Source organism: Diorhabda carinulata, chromosome 6 (assembly GCF_026250575.1).
Source record: "Diorhabda carinulata isolate Delta chromosome 6, icDioCari1.1, whole genome shotgun sequence".
Classification (NCBI taxonomy): Eukaryota; Metazoa; Arthropoda; class Insecta; order Coleoptera; family Chrysomelidae; genus Diorhabda; species Diorhabda carinulata.
The window spans coordinates 18825399-18846051 of record NC_079465.1 but is presented as its reverse complement, the minus strand read 5'-3'; the positions used below and the strand labels follow the sequence as shown (position 1 = coordinate 18846051).

Sequence of the window (20653 nt, the reverse complement as noted above, 5' to 3'; positions counted from 1 at the left end):
ATGCTATCTACATAAGACAGACATCTCAGTATTTATAAAATAGACTAAAAAATCATCAATACAATCCAAAAAAAAAACTGCATTAACGAACCACGAAATATCAAAAAAAGTTCTTGGAACGGAATCTAATAGACGAAAAAGAGAATTTTCATCTGTCTTTGAAAAATTATGAAAGAAACTAATTTCAAATCAGAAGAGACCTAAAATCAATAACTTTTAGAAGCATAATACAAAATATATGTAATAATAAATAATATTTACGTGTACATAACATTCTTCTGATTTTAATTGATAAATAAATAAAGACAATATTAGACCAATTGATTAAAAAAATTTCTAGTTGAAATGTTTTTCTATAACTATAACCAATCCAAAAAATTATCTAATTAACATCAATTCTTTTTTTAAGATATTCATTTTTTTAATTCATGTTGTTAATTTACATTCATAACAATTATTCTGGAAGGGAAACCTTTATAATAAGAAAAAACACATGAATAAACAGTTAAATGACGACAGCAGAGATGAAACAACAACATAGCAGGGGAAACGAGGATAGAAAAGATAAGAAATGAGATAATTATAGAAAAGCTCAGACAGGTACCGATAGTCAAACTGGTAGGGGCACATAAAGAGAGGAACACCTCAAAGACTCAATGTGATTGGTGCAAAAAGATATAAGAAAAGAAAAGGAAAGTAAGACCCAGGAAAACTTGGCTAGAACAAGTAGTAGGAGTCAGGAAGAAGAAGAAGATAAACAATACGATAAATGAAGTACAAAAAAAATTCTTAAACTAGGTTTGGTACATCTTCCTTTTATTTTAATGATTATAGCTCGAGGCTGTTCTGATACTGTATTTTTCTTAATTATCATATATTATGTTATAAACAAAAATGTCATTTATTTTCACTTAATTATATAAAAAGACGATTCGCTGTAGATACGATAATAGATCCTAGAAAATCCGTTTCGACCACAAGAGATAATTCGGAAAAAACAGTATTCGCAGCTAACGTCGTCGCGAAAAAAATGGTGAGTTCTTTTAATTTAGGGAAATGTATCGATATTTTGAAAAAAAAACCCGGAAATTTGAAAACTAAGAAGAAAATTGAACATAAAAATAAATTCATAAGTTGTAGAATATGAACAAAAATTATATTTTTTCCTAAAATAATCATTTTGTCAGCCATGGCAAAAGATTGAGGAATTAGATTTCACATTAATAATGCATGCTGTTATTAATATTAAGTTATGTAAGCATTTTTATATTTTAATTCGAGATTCGAGCTCTAGAAAGGGAATTTTGAAGGTTGGGTTGGTAACACTGATAGAGACTTTGGTCAGACAGATGTAAACACGAAATAAATAAAGATCATTTTGAAAAGTTTTTTTGAATTTATTCTCGCCATCCAAGAAAGAAGTTTACAGTTAAAAATTCTTGAATAGTAAAAACTTGTTGATCTATTCATTAAATAATGCACATATTTTCCCAAAACATCATGTGATCTCAATTAATAAAAATGATATTCTAAGATACACAAATATAATATTTAGCGATCTATCTCTAACCCGCAATGGAGAGCAAATCTCAATCTTTTGTCATGACTTACCTGGTTATGATAACTCCTAGGAATTCATTCTGAAATTGAACTTTCCCTGATGATGGGAAGAATACTTCCCGAAAGTTTGGATTCTTAGTTTAATCAAGAGTCATAGTTTACAAAATTAGTTTTTGTTGAATATATTCGACGTATAAAACCATCAGCAATTTTTTTATGTAAAAAACAATTATTTTGTTTTGTTTCAGATTGTTAGATCCAAAATCTCTTCTAGCGACGACAAGAGCAGATGTAAGATGGAAAAATATTTGTTTGGGTGACTGTATTTTGAGAAATAGACTACATAAAGCCTTGAAAATGGAAAGACGATTCGCTGTAGATACGATAATAGATCCTAGAAAATACGTTTCCACCACAAGAGATAATTCGGAAAAAACAGTATTCGCAGCTAAATTTGAAAACTAAGAAGAAAATTGAACATAAAAATAAATTCATAAGTTGTAGAATATGAACAAAAATTATATTTTTTCCTAAAATAATCATTTTGTCAGCCATGGCAAAAGATTGAGGAATTAGATTTCACATTAATAATGCATGCTGTTATTAATATTAAGTTATGTAAGCATTTTTATATTTTAATTCGAATTTCGCGCTCTAGAAAGGGAATTTTGAAAGGTTGGGTAGGTAACATTGATAGAGACTTTGGTCAAACAGATGTAAACACAATATAAATAAAGATCATTTTGAAAAGTTTTTTTGAATTTATTCTCGCCATCCAAGAAAGAAGTTTACAGTTAAAAATTCTTGAATAGTAAAAACTTGTTGATCTATTCATTAAATAATGCACATATTTTCCCAAAACATCATGTGATCTCAATTAATAAAAATGATATTCTAAGATACACAAGTATAATATTTAGCGATCTATCTCTAACCCGCAATGGAGAGCAAATCTCAATCTTTTTGTCATGACTTACCTTGTTATGAAAACTTCTAACCACTTGCTTTCTTTTCTTGTTTTTTGTATAAATAAATTTATACTTATAATGATGTCAACAAATCAAAATGAAAAAACTATTCTTGGTATGGTGACGATACTGCACAATTTAGATTACATGTTATAGTTTGTTGACCGTTTCCGGGAAGGTCTTTTCGATACTTGGTTAATCGGCGAACCAAGTATAGCCGGAGAATGCGCAGAAAATATCATTTGAACGCTTCCTATAACCGTTCCAAAAACGTCCAAACTAACAGGTTGGAACAAACCTATTATGTACATATTTGGAAACCTAGAACTGCACATACTTTAGTCTTTAAGGAAAATACCGAATTGAAATAAAAGATCGCTAAATTGGAACAGCTTTAAGCGAGGTCTTACTGTACATTGTTAATGCTTGATACAAGATTTTGATGAGGTGTAGGTATATAAGCAGTGAAGCAATTATAGACGGGTGGTATCAATTAAGAAATTAAGAAAGGAAAATAGTCTAAAAAATTTTAAAAACACGCTTTTAAAACACATCGAACTGAATTTTTTTTTCAAAATATTCTTAAAACAATAATGATTGAAAAATATTAAAATTCTTGTGAAAAAATCGTGGGGCACTTTGTTCTATATTTCCAGTTGCAGTATTTTTCATTCATTATTTGAAAAAAATAATTATGTGCTTTAAAAGCGTGTTTTTAAATTATTTTTTAATATTTATTGTTAATTGTTATTGTTTATTTATCGTTTATTGTTAATTGTATCAATTCATAGAAAAACAGATAAAACGACCTTATGGAGTGAAAAATACATAATATTATTATCATTTAAGATGTGATAACTTCAAAATATTGAAATACATTGATCAAAATTAATATTTTAGAAACAATTTAATTTTTATTCAGATTCTACAACTTATAAATTTATTTTTGTGCTCAATTTTCTTCTTATTTTTCAACTTTTCAGGTTTTCTTTTCAAAATATCGATAGATTCTCGTAGATTGAAAGAACTTACCATTTTCTTTTTGAGGATATTAGCTGTGAATACTGTTTTCTCCGAATTATCTCCAGTGGTCGAAACGGATTTTCTAGGATCTATTATCGTGTCTAAAGCGATTCGTCTTTCCATTTTCAAGACCTCTTGTAGTCTGTTTCTCAAAATACAATCACCCAAACAAATATTTCTCCACCTTACATCTGCTCTTGTTGTCGCTAGAAGAGATTTTGGATCTAACAATCTGAAACAAAAAAAAAATTAGCAAATAATATGAAAACGTAAATGAAATAAAACTTACCTCAAAATAGTTATCCACAATTCCACTGGTAAACTAGGTAAATCAAAACAGGAAGCTGCGATCACTGGTATGATACGAAACATCTTGAAACTCACTCTTTGAATAACAAAACTAAACTGATTAAGATGCTAGCGAAACGCTCTTTTATACACAAGTTTACGCGGTAGATCTAATTCAGTACTAATTAATTACCACGAATTAAATAAAAAGTGCGGTAAACTTCCGCGGTTGAAGTAATTCGCGGTAAAATGAATTAGATAAACCGCGTAAACTAGTTTATATAAGGGCGGTTCGTTATCGTCTTAATCAGTTTAATTTTGTGATTCAGTGAGTGAGTTTCAAGATGTTTTGTATCATACCAGTGATCGCAGCTTCCTGTTTCGATTTACCTGGTTTATCAGTGGAATTGTGGTTAACTATTTTGAGGTAAGTTTTATTTTATTTACGTTTTTATATTATTTGCTAATTTTTTTGTTTTGTTTCAGATTGTTACATCCAAAATCTCTTCTACCACGAAACGAACCACGAAATATCAAAAAAATTCTTGGAACGGAATCTAACAGACGAAAAAGAGAATTTTCATCTGTTTTTGAAAAATTATGAAGGAAACTAATTTCAAATCAGAAGAGACCTAAAATCAATAACTTTTAGAAGCATAATACAAAATATATGTAATAATACATAATATTTACGTGTACATAACATTCTACTGATTTTAATTGATAAATAAATAAAGATAATATTAGACCAATTAATTAAAAAAATTTCTAGTTGTAAGGTTTCTCTATGACTATAATCAATCCAAATGACGACAGCAGAGATGAAATAACAACATATCAGGAGAAACGAGGATAGAAAAGATAAGAAATGAGATAATTATAGAAAAGCTCAGACAGGTACCGATAGTCAAACTGGTAGGGGCACATAAAGAGAGGAACACCTCAAAGACTCAATGTGATTGGTGCAAAAAGATATAAGAAAAGAAAAGGAAAGTAAGACCCAGGAAAACTTGGCTAGAACAAGTAGTAGGAATCAGGAGGAAGAAGAAGATAAACAATACGATAAATGTAGTACAAAAAAAATTTCTAAACTAGATTTGGTACATCTTCCTTTTATATTATAGCTCGAGGTTGCTCTGATACTGTATTTTTCTTAATTATCATATATTATGTTATAAACAAAAATTTCATTTATTTTTACTTAATTATAAAAAAATTTAAATCTCGTAGTGAACTACAGTCAATTACCAAACGATAATATCTAAGATCGGAGTTCAAAAACAAAATGATTTTTTTCTCATATTCTACAAGTTTGCGCGGTAGATCAAATTCAATTTACCGCGCATCTTTTTAAGCGCAACTATTAACCGCGCTTTTTATTTTTTTTGTTTCGTTTATCACCTAATTTATTGTATCAACAGTGTTATGAATGTTAAGCATATTTTCTCTATCGCTTTTCCTCCAGTATTAAAAACAGAAACGTATAGAAATTAGAAAGAAGTTTTTGGATAGTAAAAACTTTTAAAATATGTAATTGAAGTTGATTTATTCATTAAATAATGGACATATTTTCCCAAAACATCATGTGATGTCAATTACTAAAAATGATATTCTAAGATACACAAGTCTAATATTTAGCGATCTATCTCTAACCCGCAATGGAGAGCAAATCTCAATATTTTGTCATGACTTACCTTGTTATGAAAACTCCTAGGAATTCATTCTCAAATTGAACTTTCCCCGATGATGGGAAGAATACTTCCCGAAAGCTTGGATTCTTAGTTTAATAAAGAGTCACAGTTTACAAAATTTGCTGCAAGCTCCAATATATTGGTTTTTGTTTAATATATTCGACGTATAAAACCATCAGCTATTTTTTTATGTAAAAAAACAAGCACAAAAGGATAAACACTATTACATTAATCCTGATAAATTAACATTGTGGGCATCTGCAGGCAAACTCGATGTTCATGAGCCTCGTACGCCTGTCGAGTATATCTTGCAAAAACTGCTCTAGATGGAATTATGTTGGACAGCATTTGCCGAAGTAGTATCGGTAAAACAAAATCTGGTCAGTGACGTTTCTTCTATGATCTAAACTGTCAAGTTTCTGGTCAACTTTTGATCGCCTATAAGTTGAATTGCTCTCTTCTGTATTAAATCAAGCATCCCCAAGGTCCTAAACATACCTTCCAAACTTCTAATGTGCGAGTAATATTCGAAATATGGATGAATCTGGATCTTGTAGAAGATAAGAAGATATTGCGGTGTATATAGCTTTTTGGTCTTAAAGAAGGCACCAACTATGTCCAGTGCGATTGCTCTGGATTCCAATATATCCCTATAGCTTCAGTCCATACGTGGGTTGCCGGATTAATGGTCGCTGATGATGTTAGTAGACTCAATATATCTCAAGATTTGCTGGTTAACGACTTTCTCCATGACTTTGGCAATGTCTGGGACTAAAGCAATAGGTCGGTAATTGTTGAGAGCCTCTTGCTCCTTTTTTCGGTATGAACTGAACTCGAGCAATTTTCCAGTCTGGAGGGAAGAGACCTTTTTTTAGATTACAGAGAAAAGAGCTCCCATAAAGGACTTGTTAGTAAGTTGCGCGTTCCTTCAATACGATTGGAGATATTCCATCGGGGTCAGTGACTTTATTAATGTCTTCGAGAAGTTTTTCCACATCTGATAATTGAATTTGAAGCAAATACGCGATTCAAGATTCTTTTTCTTTTGCGGTCACTGCGATTGGCCCATATTCTCCAGTCAAAGGAGGAATTTTTGAGTTATAGAGACGAGAAAGACCTTGATCTATTCGAGCCATTGAGAAGTTTGTTCCACACTTTCTCATTACATCATGCCTTGCAAGCATCTGTGGTCCGCTTGAAGCTACAATACCTGCTCTAATTTATGCGGCTTACCAATAAAGAAATCTGTTCGTAGTAAGTCAAATGATACAAGTAGAGGTAAAAATACGAAAATTATTATATTATTCTAGTAAAAAAGAACCCCATTAAATAATTTCACACTTGTCTATGGAAAAACGTCTTGGTTATTTATTATTATTATTAGAGTATTCTGAATTAACCTCTATAATTTATCTATGCTTGCATTTTGATTTAAACTGTTAAATGTCAAAGTGATTGACAAATGAAAAAGAAAAATGGTGTAGGGTATAGAGTCTATAATTGTATTTGAGAATATTTAATATTTTTGTTTGATTTTAATTTTTTTATCGTCGGTTATTGTCACCCATTTATTAAAATGTCACGAGCAAAATCTAAGCACAATAATATAGAAGTATGTGGAGATTGTGGAGCTTTAGGTATAACTAATTAATTCGTACACAAAATCGAATATAACGATCCATTTCGTAGATGCTACTTGGGCTGCAGTGAATAAAGGAATATTACTATGTACTCAATGTTGCAGTATACATCGAAGTTTAGGAAGACACATTTCGCAAGTTAAATCTTTATTGAAGAGTCCCTGGCATCCTAACGAGCTCAATGTATTTATCACCATTAAACTACCTAAAACATCACTAGATATTTATTTTGTTTTAGATGGTATGTACTCTAAATAATAACGGTGCAAATAATATTTGGGAACATGTTTTACTTGAGAATGGTGCAAAGTTGATGAAGAAAAAACCCACCGCTAAAGATTCTATAAGGTAATTTTTTTTTATTTGACCTTAAAATTTCGTACTTACAGGTAATATTTAGTTTTTGATTATTTTCTTCATAATAATAATCTTTATACACAAATTTTTGTATGAGGATTATTTTGTAGCATTAAACAAGAATACATCAAACAAAAACACTTACATTGTATGTACGCTTTTCGTGAAAACTACGAAGATGGTCTCATGAGTGTTGAAAACGAACTGGGTAAACAATTACATGCCAGCGTTCGAACTCCCAATTTAGAAACTTCATTTCGTCTTTTAGCTCTCGGAGCTGATCCCAATTATTTCCATGATGTACGTATTTCCAACACAGAGTCTTACTTATATACAAAAACAGATAAAAATAAATGCATTCCCATGTTTTAGGAAAAAGGAACAACACCTTTACATGTGGCAACTAAATCTGATCAGAAACTGCAGGTGGAACTCTTATTGGTTTATGGAGCTGATCCTTCTTGTCCTGATAGTCAAGGAAAAACTCCCATTGATTATGCAAAGTGAGTAATACATTTATTTATATTTAATTAAAACCACTTTTTATCTAAATTTTTAAAAATTGCTTAGATTAACATTAGTACTAGGTTTATAATAAAAAAATGAATTATTAATGTCACTCTACTATAATTTCAATTGAGGGGCTCAGAGAAAGAGGGTAACAAGCTACAAGTCGCATATTTGAGTTCTTTCAAATTTTACATTTTAAACAAATCCTGAAATCTTGATTTCAATATTTATTGACTTTGAATGAGGAAGAGTCACAAATTCTTATAAATTGTCGTTTACTTTTGTTGAGGTTGATTGTAACTTCATGTTAATTGATAACTTCTGATATCTATTGATGCCAATTCAGGTCAATTATAATATATTCAGTAAAATTTCTATGGTGTCGATTGAGTATCTCTATTACCTCTATAACTTCAGTGTTTACTTTAAGACATTATTGACTAGCAGACAGAGCATTTCAGCACTATGATGACCAATGTACCTCATGTACACCTCATCCTATCTTAGTTTGAAATACCGGTTTTTTTTTATTGTTTTTGTCCCATAATTGATGTTTGTTTTATAAAAATTTAGGGTAACCGCTACAATTCTCAGTATGGTTGCGTTATAGAAAAAACTGTACTGATTTTGAACTTTGATTTGAACCGTATAAAGCATTTGATCATATGTTCCGTATATCAATTTACAAACAGTACAATGGTAAAATAATCTTATTGTATAATTCTTATATGAATATTTTCTTGTCCGTTGATTTGAGTGGTTAGTGTGAAGGTTATTGTATTGCTCTCAATTTGTTTCAGATCTCTTCCTAATAAAGATATGATGAATAGATTAATAGAGAGTCAGTATGAAGTAACCGACACCTTTAGCTATTATTTATCTCTCAAAAAACCAGATCATACTGCCGGTATACATTTTTTTATTCCACAGACTGGTTTCAAATCAAATGCTCAATCGTTAACGAAATTACAAAAGGTAAGTATGTCCTTTGAATTAAAGGAAAAATCATATTTAAGTTATGTCTAATATATCCTTCATTTTCACAGTTTCTTTTTCATTTAATAACAGGAGGAATGAATAGTTGAAATTTCAAAAAAATCATAATCAACATAATTTACTTGTTCCATAAGTTTTTAATATAAATTATAATAATAATAATAAAATTTTTCTTATTTTAACTTTTTGTGTGATTTGTGGAGTTATTTGTTCGATTTTAGATCTTAGAATGTCTTTTAGTTACATAACTATAACCTTAAATTTTCTTTGTTTTCCTATAACTGTCAATGTCAAAATTAACCTTAAAATGTCTTCTACTCGCTATAGCTGTCAGTGTAAAAATTAAGTTTGAAATGTTTCTAACTTTAGAAACTGTCATTGTCAAAATTAACCTTAAACTGTCTTCTATTCGCTATTAAGTGTAATATTAACCTTGAATTTTTTTATCTTTCTATAACTGTCAATGTGAAAATTGATTTATTATAAATAAAAATTAACCTGTCTGTATTAAAATTAAACCTAAATGCTCTTTTCATCTATAACTGTCAGTATCAAAATTAACCTTGATATGACTTTTAGATGCTATAAGTATCAGTGTGATAATTAACCTTAAAATTTGCTTCGCTCGTAATAACTGTCAATGTCAAAATTAATTTAACATCAATAAAACTTACCTTCAAAATGTTTCTCGCTCTTGATAACTGTCATTGTCAAAATTAACCTTGAAATGTTTCTCACTTTACATAACTGTCAGTGTCAAAATTAACCTTGAAATTTCCTTCGCCCGCAATAACTGTCAATGTCAATATCAATTTAACATCAATAAAACTCACCTTCAAAATGTTTCTCACTCTTGATAAATGTCATTGTCAAAATTAACCTTGAAATATGCATCGCTCGCAATAACTGCCAATCTTAAAATTAATTTACTATTAATAAAACTTGCCTTCAAAATGTTTCTCACCTTGATAACTCTCATTGTTAAAATTAACCTTGAAATGTTTCTCACTTTACATAACTGTCAGTATCAAAATGAATCTTGGAATTTGGTTCGCTCCCAATAACTGTCAATGTCAAAATTAATTTAACATCAATAAAACTTATCTTCAAAATGTTTCTTCTCACTCTCGATAAATGTCATTTTCAAAATTAACCTTACAATGTGTTTTGGTTGCATAACTGTAACCTTAAATTTTCTTTGTTTTCCTATAACTGTCAATGTCAAAATTAACCTCAAAATATCTTCTACTCGCTATAGCTGTCGGAGTTAATATTAATCGAGAAATGTCTTTTAGTTATGATAACAAACTATCAGTGTGAAATTAACCCTGAATTTTCTTTGTCTCTCTATAATTGTCAATGACAAAATTGATTTATTATCAATAAAAATTACCCTCAAAATGATTCTCACTCTCGATAATTGTCAATGCTAAAATTAACCTTAAAATGTCTTCTATATGTCAGTGTTATAATAAACCTTAAAAACTGACCATAAAACGTTGTTTACTTGCGATAACTGTCAATGTCAAAATTAACCTTAAAAAATCCTGCTTTTACTGAAACTGTCAAAATTGATTAATTACGATAAATGTCAATATCATTAACCTTAAAATTTATTTTACTTGCGGTAACTGTCAATGTCAGAATTAAAATATTTTCCTCGTTTTTCGTGAGGGTTCGTCTTTTTAGGTCTTTTTTCATAGAAAATAAGTTCAAAATAACAGGTATAAATGTTATGCTTTGACTTACTGTGATCTTTATCAAAATATTTGAAAGTTGTCTTATCTAAAAGATAAAGGATTCTAAGAAATAAGAAATTAAAGAAATTCGAATATGTCTAAATCTGTTATTTCACACCACCATTAGAAATGCCCCACTTTTTAAAAACCCCAAAATCCACACTGAGTAAGTCACTTCATCATTAGTTTGCTCAGAAATATACCTTTTGATCGTCATTACTGATCTTTAATAATAAACAAAGTTTTTCAAGAAAAAAAAATAAAAACGTTATACATTACATACAGGGTTCTACATTTATTTTCAAATTGCAGTTAAGTAATAACGTTTTCGAAGAACTAGCTATGGATGTATACGATGAAGTTGACAGACGAGAGACAGAAGCGAGTAAGTATTATATCAGTTATAACATAACAAAAAAAAACGGTATTAGTTGGGCCTCGAATTAGAAAATGTACTAATTCCATTTTTAGTCTGGTTAAGTTGTGCGGATACTACAGAATTGAACGATGTTCCCTTCCTCCCAGTTGACAACACTTTATCAACGACAAGAAATCAGGGTAGACAGAAATTAGCCAGATTTTCTACTCCAGAACTGAAAAGCTTAGTATACGACATATTAGTTGATACACAACGAAGACAAATGGTGCCCGATAAAAGTATGTAACACTAATTATTAATGAAGATGGCAATTGTACAGTTTCTTTAAATCTGTTCATTTCGCTTTTATGATCTAATAATTTAACCAGTATAAGCAGAAACCATTTTCATGAAGATAAAGATACCCCATATAATTCCCTTGTTTAAGTTCATTTCAAGTACAAAATCTGTAAAAAATAATTATTTGGCAGCCGTTTTCAGTGAAATTAGATATGAGCATCTCTAAATGGGGGTGCTCAAAGAAAACATTGTAAAACGTGAAACAGCGATTACGATAAAAACTGGAAATAAAAGTAAAGTAAAACATACACCTAACACCCATAGATAGTGAGCACAAATTATGTAATGTATCTTTGAACTAACCAATCATGGTTGACCATATTTTTTGCAATACAACTAGATATGTTTTTTATGAAAGAAAGATATACTTTTAGGACCACCCTCGTAATTGTTACGTTTATTATTGCGTTTCTAAATATTTTTAACAAAAATCATCAATTTAACTGTATTCTTGGAAAGTTTTGTAATCTAGATTATTATACAGTACTTTTTTATTTTTTTGGATATTCTTTTAACCATATAAATAATTAGACAAACATGGATCAATTGTATAAAAAATAAATATTTATTTTTTTAGATAACATCCTACTACTTAGAGAAGTTTCGTCTTTAGATGAAGATCCCTTGTATGATTCGGTTGCTTCTGATGACGACTACGCAATTGTACCGGATGATGAGGTATTGCCTATTTGAATATAATTTAATACTACAATATGATACATAACCTAACTTTTTATTTCATTGATTTAATAGCCTCCATCTAATAAGAATCTTAACAAATTATCAAGTCATATATTAAATTCCCTCAATGACCTCTTTTTCTTCAATCATACTGTGATTATTCACAGTTACAGTGATAATTTATCCTTAAAACAATTGATAACAGAATTTCATCAAGCTTACTGTGCAGTAGGTCTACTGAGACTGCGTTGATTTTAACTGGGTCATACTGTATAACAAAGAAATAATTCTCTACCCGTTCCTGGACATAGAAGGAACTTTTGATATTACTCCATAACAGATTTGTTAAAAAAGTACCAAACAGGAGAGGATATCAACATGGAGCAGAAACATCTCTAATGTGATATCCGACAGTTGATACACTCCTAGAAGTACTTATCTGAGGTAAAAATACGAGAAGAAAACATGTTTATCAGTACAATTAGATGATTCCTCTGGAGGGAAATAACATGTTCGTTAAGGTGAAATCCAATACCTACAAGGAAGTAGCTTATACAAAAAAAAATGAAAAAATCATCTCTATCCGTATAACCAGAAGATATCCACATGGAACAGTCACATCTTCGTTAATTTGAAACCTGTCATTTGTAGGACTCCTATAAGGAAGTAGTGGCAGCAAAAATAAGGAGGAAATCATCTCTATTAGTACAAGTAGATGATGTCCGCAGGGGAAAATAACATTTTCGTTAAGGTGAATTCTGACAATTGATGAACTCCAGAATTGTCCTCAAACCAATAGCTACTGTAAACAGGTAGAACTCAACATTAATTGTACTGAAACAATTCCTCTTGCTTTACTGAAAAAAAAATCGAATCTCAAAGACAGCCTCTTCAAAATTCTTTATATGTATGAGCAATGAAAACATGAACTAATGATATTGATATAGTGGGAAAGGTTTCAGAAATAATGGCAACACTGAGTAGAAAAGACATTTAAAAAAAACTTCTTATTCGCTAGTTAGTAAAAAGAGATCCTGGAACATGCCACAGGATGTAATGAGGAAGAAGTTTTTTAAGGAATTCAGTACAAAAAGTTACGAAGAGGAGTGTATTCAAAGCATCATTACTAAACAAGGAAAAAATCCCATTCAATAAGAAGAGTATGAAGAACAAGTGGCATAAAGAATGGGGAGATGCATGCTCCCATTTCAGTATCAATGACAAACATAGAAGGCAAAATTAGGATAATCAAGCAACTATTACAAATATTGAGTTTTTTTTGTGTAATTAATTCCAAAAGAGTTGAAAATGCTTAGCTGTACTTAACAAACTGGGGATGAATAACATAGTAACCTTGTTACGGGTATTTTACCAAATTAACGAAATAGCCGAAACAAATGAGGCTCAAATACCATTCTGTGGACCAGAGCTCTTTTATGGTAAAAGGAAATACAAACTTGTGGACAACAGAATGTTATGGCTTGGAAAGATTTATCTAAACAGTATAATGTATTAAAAGATCTGGACTAGTTTTGGAATAGAAACTGAATGGAGAGCGGGTCTTGGTAAATTGTCACTCCATCAAGTATACAGACATATACATGGGTGATTTAATGATTCATTTCCAGTACATTAAAAATTTTTCAATGCATGTACAAAGTATAAAAACTAACAATTTATTTCGTAGAAATCTTCTCCTAAAAATGAAAAATCTCATATGGTTGATAAAGAAAACAAATTATCGTTGGACAGTATTAACAAAACTAATCAAATTTTGGAACAATTAACCAAACAGTTAAAAAATTCCGATAGTACGATAACTGACCTTAGAAGTGAAGTATTGAAATTGAGACAACAAGTGAAAGTTTTACAAACGGAAAATTCGGAACTTAAAAGTAAATTAACGCATGGTAAGATAACTACAAGAGCGAATGGTGATAGCGGTTTTGATTCCTTGGAGTATATTCCAGAGGTATGTAGATATCCTGTTGATTCTTTTTTTTTTTAATAGTTCGTCCTGTTTTGTATTAATTGTTATTTTAGAATAGAGATAATGAGGAAACGTTGCCCAATGGGGTAACAACTGATGATGTCGATTTAAGGAAAAATAAACGGAGTCAAAGACCATCGAGTATGTATGAAACGAGGGAAGGTATTAGCAAAGTACCGTATTTTCATGCTATTAAAAATCAGGTAAGTTTGAACATAGGGTAGTTTTTAAATTATTGATTTTGGATTAAAAAAATTATATTGTACTACCGAGTGAAGAAAAAATCTTCACAAAACCGTTTATTTCCTTATATTTTTCTAATATAAAAATTCATCTATTTTAAAATAGCCACTTTTGTAAAGAGGAAAAATTATAATTTTTTTAACTAGAAAATTAAATACAAAACTATTTTTGTATTTTTTGTAAAACATTGGAAAAAATCAATGCAAGAAGAAAAGCTATAAAATTTGAGCTAGGAAAGCAAATAGAAGTAAATAGGCAGATTTTAAAAGTTTTTTTAACATTCTTTTTAAAACCAAATACTTCCTAGTACAAAATTGCATCGAGTTTTTCAATATTTGTACAAAAAAATTCAAAAACCATTAATTTGTTTTGTATTTAATTTCCTAGTAAAAAAAATTATAAGTTATTTATTTCTATTTTTTTCCTAGTACAAAATTCCATCAAAATCAAAAATGTTTTCTAGAAAAACCTAAAAAATCCCACAGGGGAATCCAGGGAACCCTACCTAACCTCGAAATGAATCACTGTTTTTGATTCCCTTTTTATAGTCTCACAATGGAGCTATGAACGATTTATCTAGTTCTATCTGGTTTTTGTAGAAAAGTGCTCGCTCTTTCGTGTCTCCACGTGGATAAAGGCGCTCGGTGTAGAATCTCACTACTTTATTTTTCTATCATTCTTTTATTATTTCCTATTACTACTTTATAACCATATAAATGTTTTTATTTTATCTGTTATACATTGGCCGCATGAGCAACGTTGTAAAATATATTTCGTCTAACCTGGCGATAGGCATGGTGAGGGAGCAAAAGCGCTCCTTACAACAGTAGAACGTATTAACATGTTATAAATGCCAGTAAATTAGTTGAAATTCAACCAATAGTTTCATTCAATATAGAATACATTGAACCAGCAACATTTATCAAGTGAAGAGTTTATCAAAGACGATAAACATCACGAGATCCAACACTTGGTACGGATTCTAATGCAACTTTCAGCATTATAAAGGCTTCCAGGATAAAAACACAACATCAAAAATTGATCGAAACGAATTTTGGGAAGCTTATCTTTCCGCAAGCTAAAATTTTCTTGTTGAAGTACAGATAGTCATCTCCAAGAGAATCGGTACTAATCCAAACATGAACCATTTTATTTGTATCTAATATTTCACTAGAAATAATTGAAAATATGATTTGTTTCGAAGTTGTACGTATTACAAAAATGAATGCAAACTTTTTTTAATTAATTTTTTTCCAAATTTTGACTTTATAAAAGAAACAAAAATATTTCTATTATACCTATGATCATTTTTATGGGTAAAATTTCGTTTCAAACAAACAAATTGTTATTTTTCTGAATTAAAAATAAAATTTCTACAGGACAAAAAACTATAGAAACGATTTTTTATTTCGAAAAAAACGACTAATAGTAAATTGTAGTTTTCAATTCTAGGCATCTTTTTCGAATCATATTTTTCGTTTTTTCGGTTATGAACATTAAATATTCTATTCTCATATTTCATTGTGTTGTTTGTATTCTATTGATAAAATATTCATACGCAATATTTACTTCCAGCTAAAACAGTCAGATTCGAGGGGCACTCAAAGCCTGTATTCTTCTCCACAAAATAGGGAAACTATCCTGCAATGTACTGAACAGATAACCAGGACTATTCAACATTTGTGTAAAACTATCCAAGAACCGGGTCAAGAAGAATGCGTCATCAGTTCTGAAAAGGTTAAAGTATCTGTATGCAAGTTGGCTTCGTTCTTACCAAAGGTATCAAAATTATTTTTGTTCATAAATTCATTTAAAATCTTGCATGGCATCAATTTTTAATCTCTTCTGTTCAAAGTTGATTTTTTCACACAATTTTAATAGATTAGGTAATATGTTTCACCCTGTTTGACGTTAGGAAAGTCTGTAGTTGAAAATATTTTGGAGAAAAAAGGAATTTCAGTGAAAAATTTTCAACCAAATTCTAATTTATAATTTTTTGGATTATACTTTTGCTTTTAGTGCATAAAATATAGGTTTTTTTGAAATTTTGAAAAAAAAATTCAAAAATCTCTTATTTGCTAATGATTTTGTTAACAGGACAAAAATACAAATTTTTTGTTGCAAATTGTTCAGAAATCTTCGGAAAATCATTTTTTGGCTTATACTTTGGTTTTTAGGACATAAAATATAGTTTTTGTTCAAAATTTCTCAAAAAAGTTCAAAAATATATTTTATTTTCTAATGATTTTGATAACAGGATGAAAATATAAATTTGTTTTTTGAAAATTATCCATAAACATTCGGAAAATCATCTCCTCCTTTTGCATTTTGGACAAAAAAATTTAGTTTTTGTTTCAAAATTTCTCAAAAACATTCCAAAAATCTTTTATTTGCTAATGATTTTGTTAACAGAACGAAATTCAAAACCTTTTTTTCGAAAATTATTCAGATTTATTCGGAAAATCATTTATTGATTCCCCCTTTAGCTTTTTGGACAAAAAATTGTTTTCAAAATTTCTCAAAAACATTCCAAAAATCTTTTATTTGCTAATGATTTTGTTAACAGAACGAAATTCAAAACCTTTTTTTCGAAAATTATTCAGATTTATTCGGAAAATCATTTATTGATTCCCCCTTTAGCTTTTTGGACAAAAAAATGTTTTCAAAATTTCTCAAAAATATTCAAAAAAATCTTTTATTTGCTAATGATTTTGTTAACAGAACGAAATTGAAAAACTTTTTTTCAAAAACTATTCAGAATTATTCGGAAAATCATTTATTGACTCATCCTTTTGCTTTTTGGACAAAAAAATGTAGTTTTTGTTTCAAAATTTTTCAAAAACATTCCAAAAATCTTTTATTTGCTAATGAGTTTGTTAACAGAACGAAATTCAAAAACTTTTTTTTCGAAAACTATTCGGAAAATCATTTATTGACTCCACCTTTTGCTTTTTGGACAAAAAAATGTAGTTTTTTTTTTCAAAATTTCTCAAAAACATTCCAAAAATCTTTTATTTGCTAATGATTTTGTTAACAGAACGAAATTCAAAAATTTTTTTTCGAAAATTATTCAGATTTATTTGGAAAATCATTTATTGATTCCCCCTTTAGCTTTTTGGACAAAAAAATGTTTTGAAAATTTCTCAAAAATATTCAAAAAATCTTTTATTTGTAGTATATTTTTTTTAATAGTACTTGTTTTTGTTTCTATTAGAAAAAGAATGTTGACTTTACCCAAAATTTTTCGAATAAATTCTTAAAACTGTTTATTTAGGTTCTATTTTTGTTTTTGGCAAAAAATATACCGAATATCAAATAAAATCGAAAACCCTCTATTTATTTAGATTTTTATTCATAGATCAAAATGAATCGATTCTTTTTTTTTCTAGTACGTGAATGTATTAATGTTTTCCAAAATTTATAGGAGCAATAAAAAAATCCATAGTTTGTTCCTATATACTTTTCCTAATTCGAATATTAATCTTCATTTTTTCAAAATATATCAAAAACGCTCCAAAAACCAAAAAAAATCGTCAAATAAACCAGAAGTCCGTTTATCTATGTTCGTTTTGTTTTTAATAGGTAGAAAAAATGATCAAAGCTTTTAAAAATCTTAAAACATTTTAAAAACCGTTATTTTTCTTGTCCTTTTTTTCTAATACAAAAATATATTTTTCGAATCTAAAATTTGTTTAAATATTCAGATATGCAGCCTGTATGCTGTCCTGTATTGTTAGGTCCAAAAATAGAAGACCCAATAAGGTTTCGAGCTTTTCGAGACAAGTAAAGCAACTGTCAATATAATTTTTGTCAATAAATTACAAAAAAATAAGACAACTATATTTGTAATGTCTCCTTTTAGATGTTTCTATGTTTTTGGTACCTTTTCCCGTAATAGTCATTTTTTTCATTTATTTGAGTTTAGCTTCAATTTGAAAAATGTTTTCTCTACCTATATTTGGGATGTATTTGTTTTGATGTTCTGGGATATTTAAGATTGTGGTTTTGTCAATTATTTACATAAATTGTTTTATTTTTAGGAAAGCGAAGGTGAACGAATGAAACTCATGTTAGAATTAGTATCCAGATTACAACCGGAGTGTTTGGCATTACAAACATCCCATAAAAATAATGACGTCAAATCTACTGAACTACATTTTTGTAATATTAGAGACATAGCATTTCATCTTGCCAAATTTACAAAAGATATAATAACCAAATATTCATCTAATCATTAACATTATCATTTTATTCGTAATAATATTCCAATTTTATATTTTTTTTTAATCATTTTTGGAATATTTTTTTATAATGACAAACATTCAATTAGACTGTTTCTTATTGACAATTGTAGTCAATACTTACACATCAGTTAATCGGTTAAATTTAATTTAACTGACTTGCTCTGTTTGACTTTCAAATGATTCAGATTCATAAATCATCCCCCAATTCATAATAAAAATTACCTGAAATTATTTGGACAACCTTTCTCCTTGAGGTAGAATACTGTCTTTGGTTTGCTGTTGTCTTTTAAGTTGATAATTTCACTTATCGGAAATGTTTTTAGTGAATACGAAATTTCTCTTACATCCTTTAATTGGACACAATCAAATTCAATTCAATTGATTTGCTCTGTTTGGTATCTAAGTGAATCAGATCCAAATATCATCCCTCAATTTCCAATAAACAAAAATAAACTCCAACCAAGACAACTTCTTCTCAAACAAGGAGAGTTTACACCAAAAATACTGTCTGTGGTTTTGCAGTTCTCTTCCAATAGGTGATGTCTGGGTGTTAAATCTAAATTTTAAATCTTTAAACCTAAACAAGGAGAAGCTTCACTAAGTAGAATATTAGAATTTAGTTTGCTGTTGCCTTCAGACAGATGGTTCTGGTTTTGTAATCTGATCATTTTAGTTAACAGAACACCAAAAATTAACGTTTCGTGCCTTAATGTATTTTACGAAATAATCTGTACATAACGTAACAACCGACTGAAATTTTATTACTAATAGGAATATTACCACAGCTTTATATACAAGGGGAAATCGGAAACTAACCGCCGGTTATGCGTGGCGTTGGAAGTACTATTCGCAGCGCCCTCAATCTAACATATGATTTGGTGAACTTTCAGTTGGCGAGTGAAAGTGTGAAAATAAAAACAAAATGTGTGCTTCTATGAAAATATGGGTAAAAAAACTGCTGATGGAGAATATCCAGCTTGAATTGTACAAAATGCTATAATTAATTATATGTATGGTCGTTAGAGTCACATCGATATAAAATAAAATACGTTAAAAGAACTTCAAGTGCCTAAGAAACACTTGGAGTCAATTAACTATGACGTGTGTCCCTAATAGGATGGTGTACCATAAATCTTAATATATACAATAATCTCTCAACCAAATGATTAACAGATCCTAATGGTTCCCATCAGGAGGTGAGTGAATTTACACACAAAAGGTTGTATCTCTGTCTAGGTTACGTTCGTGCAATATTTTTAAAATTAAATAATTTCAAATATGTCAAAACACCACATGTGCCGAACAATATGAGTTTTAAAAGAAAACAAAAAATATCCATAACGAATCATACAATGAAAGACCGTCAGTATTATCAAAGAAATTTGTTCAGTAATGTCACAGTCTCCCAAATATTTCTCAGATAATTTTATATGAGACAGTCATAGTAAAAATAACCTACCGGAAGTTGAGTACCGAAATCAAATGGGAGCTACCTTAGAATCCAGTACCATACCGATGAGGTATACTTGTTCAAAATCATTATTCCTGTTGATGAGACAAAACAACAGTTTGTACTGTTTACACTACCACTCCAGCAAAGCTAAAGTTTACCTTCAGGCTCTAAAGACGATAACTTGATTATCGAAACAGAGTATTTGTGAGTGTTGGTGTAATGGCAGTGTATGAATATCGATATATTATCAGATGGGAATACAATACAACAATCAAGATGCTCGATCAAAGAAAGTGGATGATGATGAGGAACTTAAAAACACTGTTTTACACATTGATTAAAATCACAACAGGTCGCTTTTTATGCAGATGATAAAAATGCTCAAATAAAAAGGAGATTATTTGAAAAATAGAGATTCTTACCTGTAAATATTTTTTTTGTGTTAAGTTTCTTTCCAGCAGGTTACTTTCTGAATTGCCTTCGTACAATCGAAATATATATATATATATATATATATATATATATATATATATATATATATATATATACATA

The 20653-nt window shown here is 29.4% G+C and overlaps 1 protein-coding gene across 1 annotated transcript; it reads left to right on the top strand.

The window, feature by feature from the left end:
- Positions 1-6958: 6958 nt before the first annotated feature.
- Positions 6959-19707, top strand: LOC130895114 (ARF GTPase-activating protein Git). Its single transcript, XM_057802267.1, has 13 exons — positions 6959-7167; positions 7220-7353; positions 7409-7518; positions 7638-7827; positions 7900-8030; positions 8838-9012; positions 11085-11157; positions 11244-11429; positions 12068-12168; positions 13859-14143; positions 14215-14364; positions 15980-16183; positions 18445-19707. Exons 1-13 carry the CDS (start codon positions 7107-7109, stop codon positions 18640-18642), a joined length of 1998 nt encoding a protein of 665 aa, XP_057658250.1. The 5' UTR covers positions 6959-7106; the 3' UTR covers positions 18643-19707.
- Positions 19708-20653: the final 946 nt, after the last annotated feature.

What these genes read in the sequence shown, in the direction of transcription:
- LOC130895114 (XM_057802267.1), top strand. Translation starts at nt 7,107, where the DNA reads ATGTCACGAGCAAAATCTAAGCACAATAATATAGAAGTATGTGGAGAT. An exon ending in TGGAGATTGTGGAGCTTTAG is followed by an intron (nt 7,168 to 7,219) that starts GTATAACTAATT and finishes TCCATTTCGTAG; the next exon opens with ATGCTACTTGGGCTGCAGTG. An exon ending in TGGCTTCGTTCTTACCAAAG is followed by an intron (nt 16,184 to 18,444) that starts GTATCAAAATTA and finishes TTTTATTTTTAG; the next exon opens with GAAAGCGAAGGTGAACGAAT.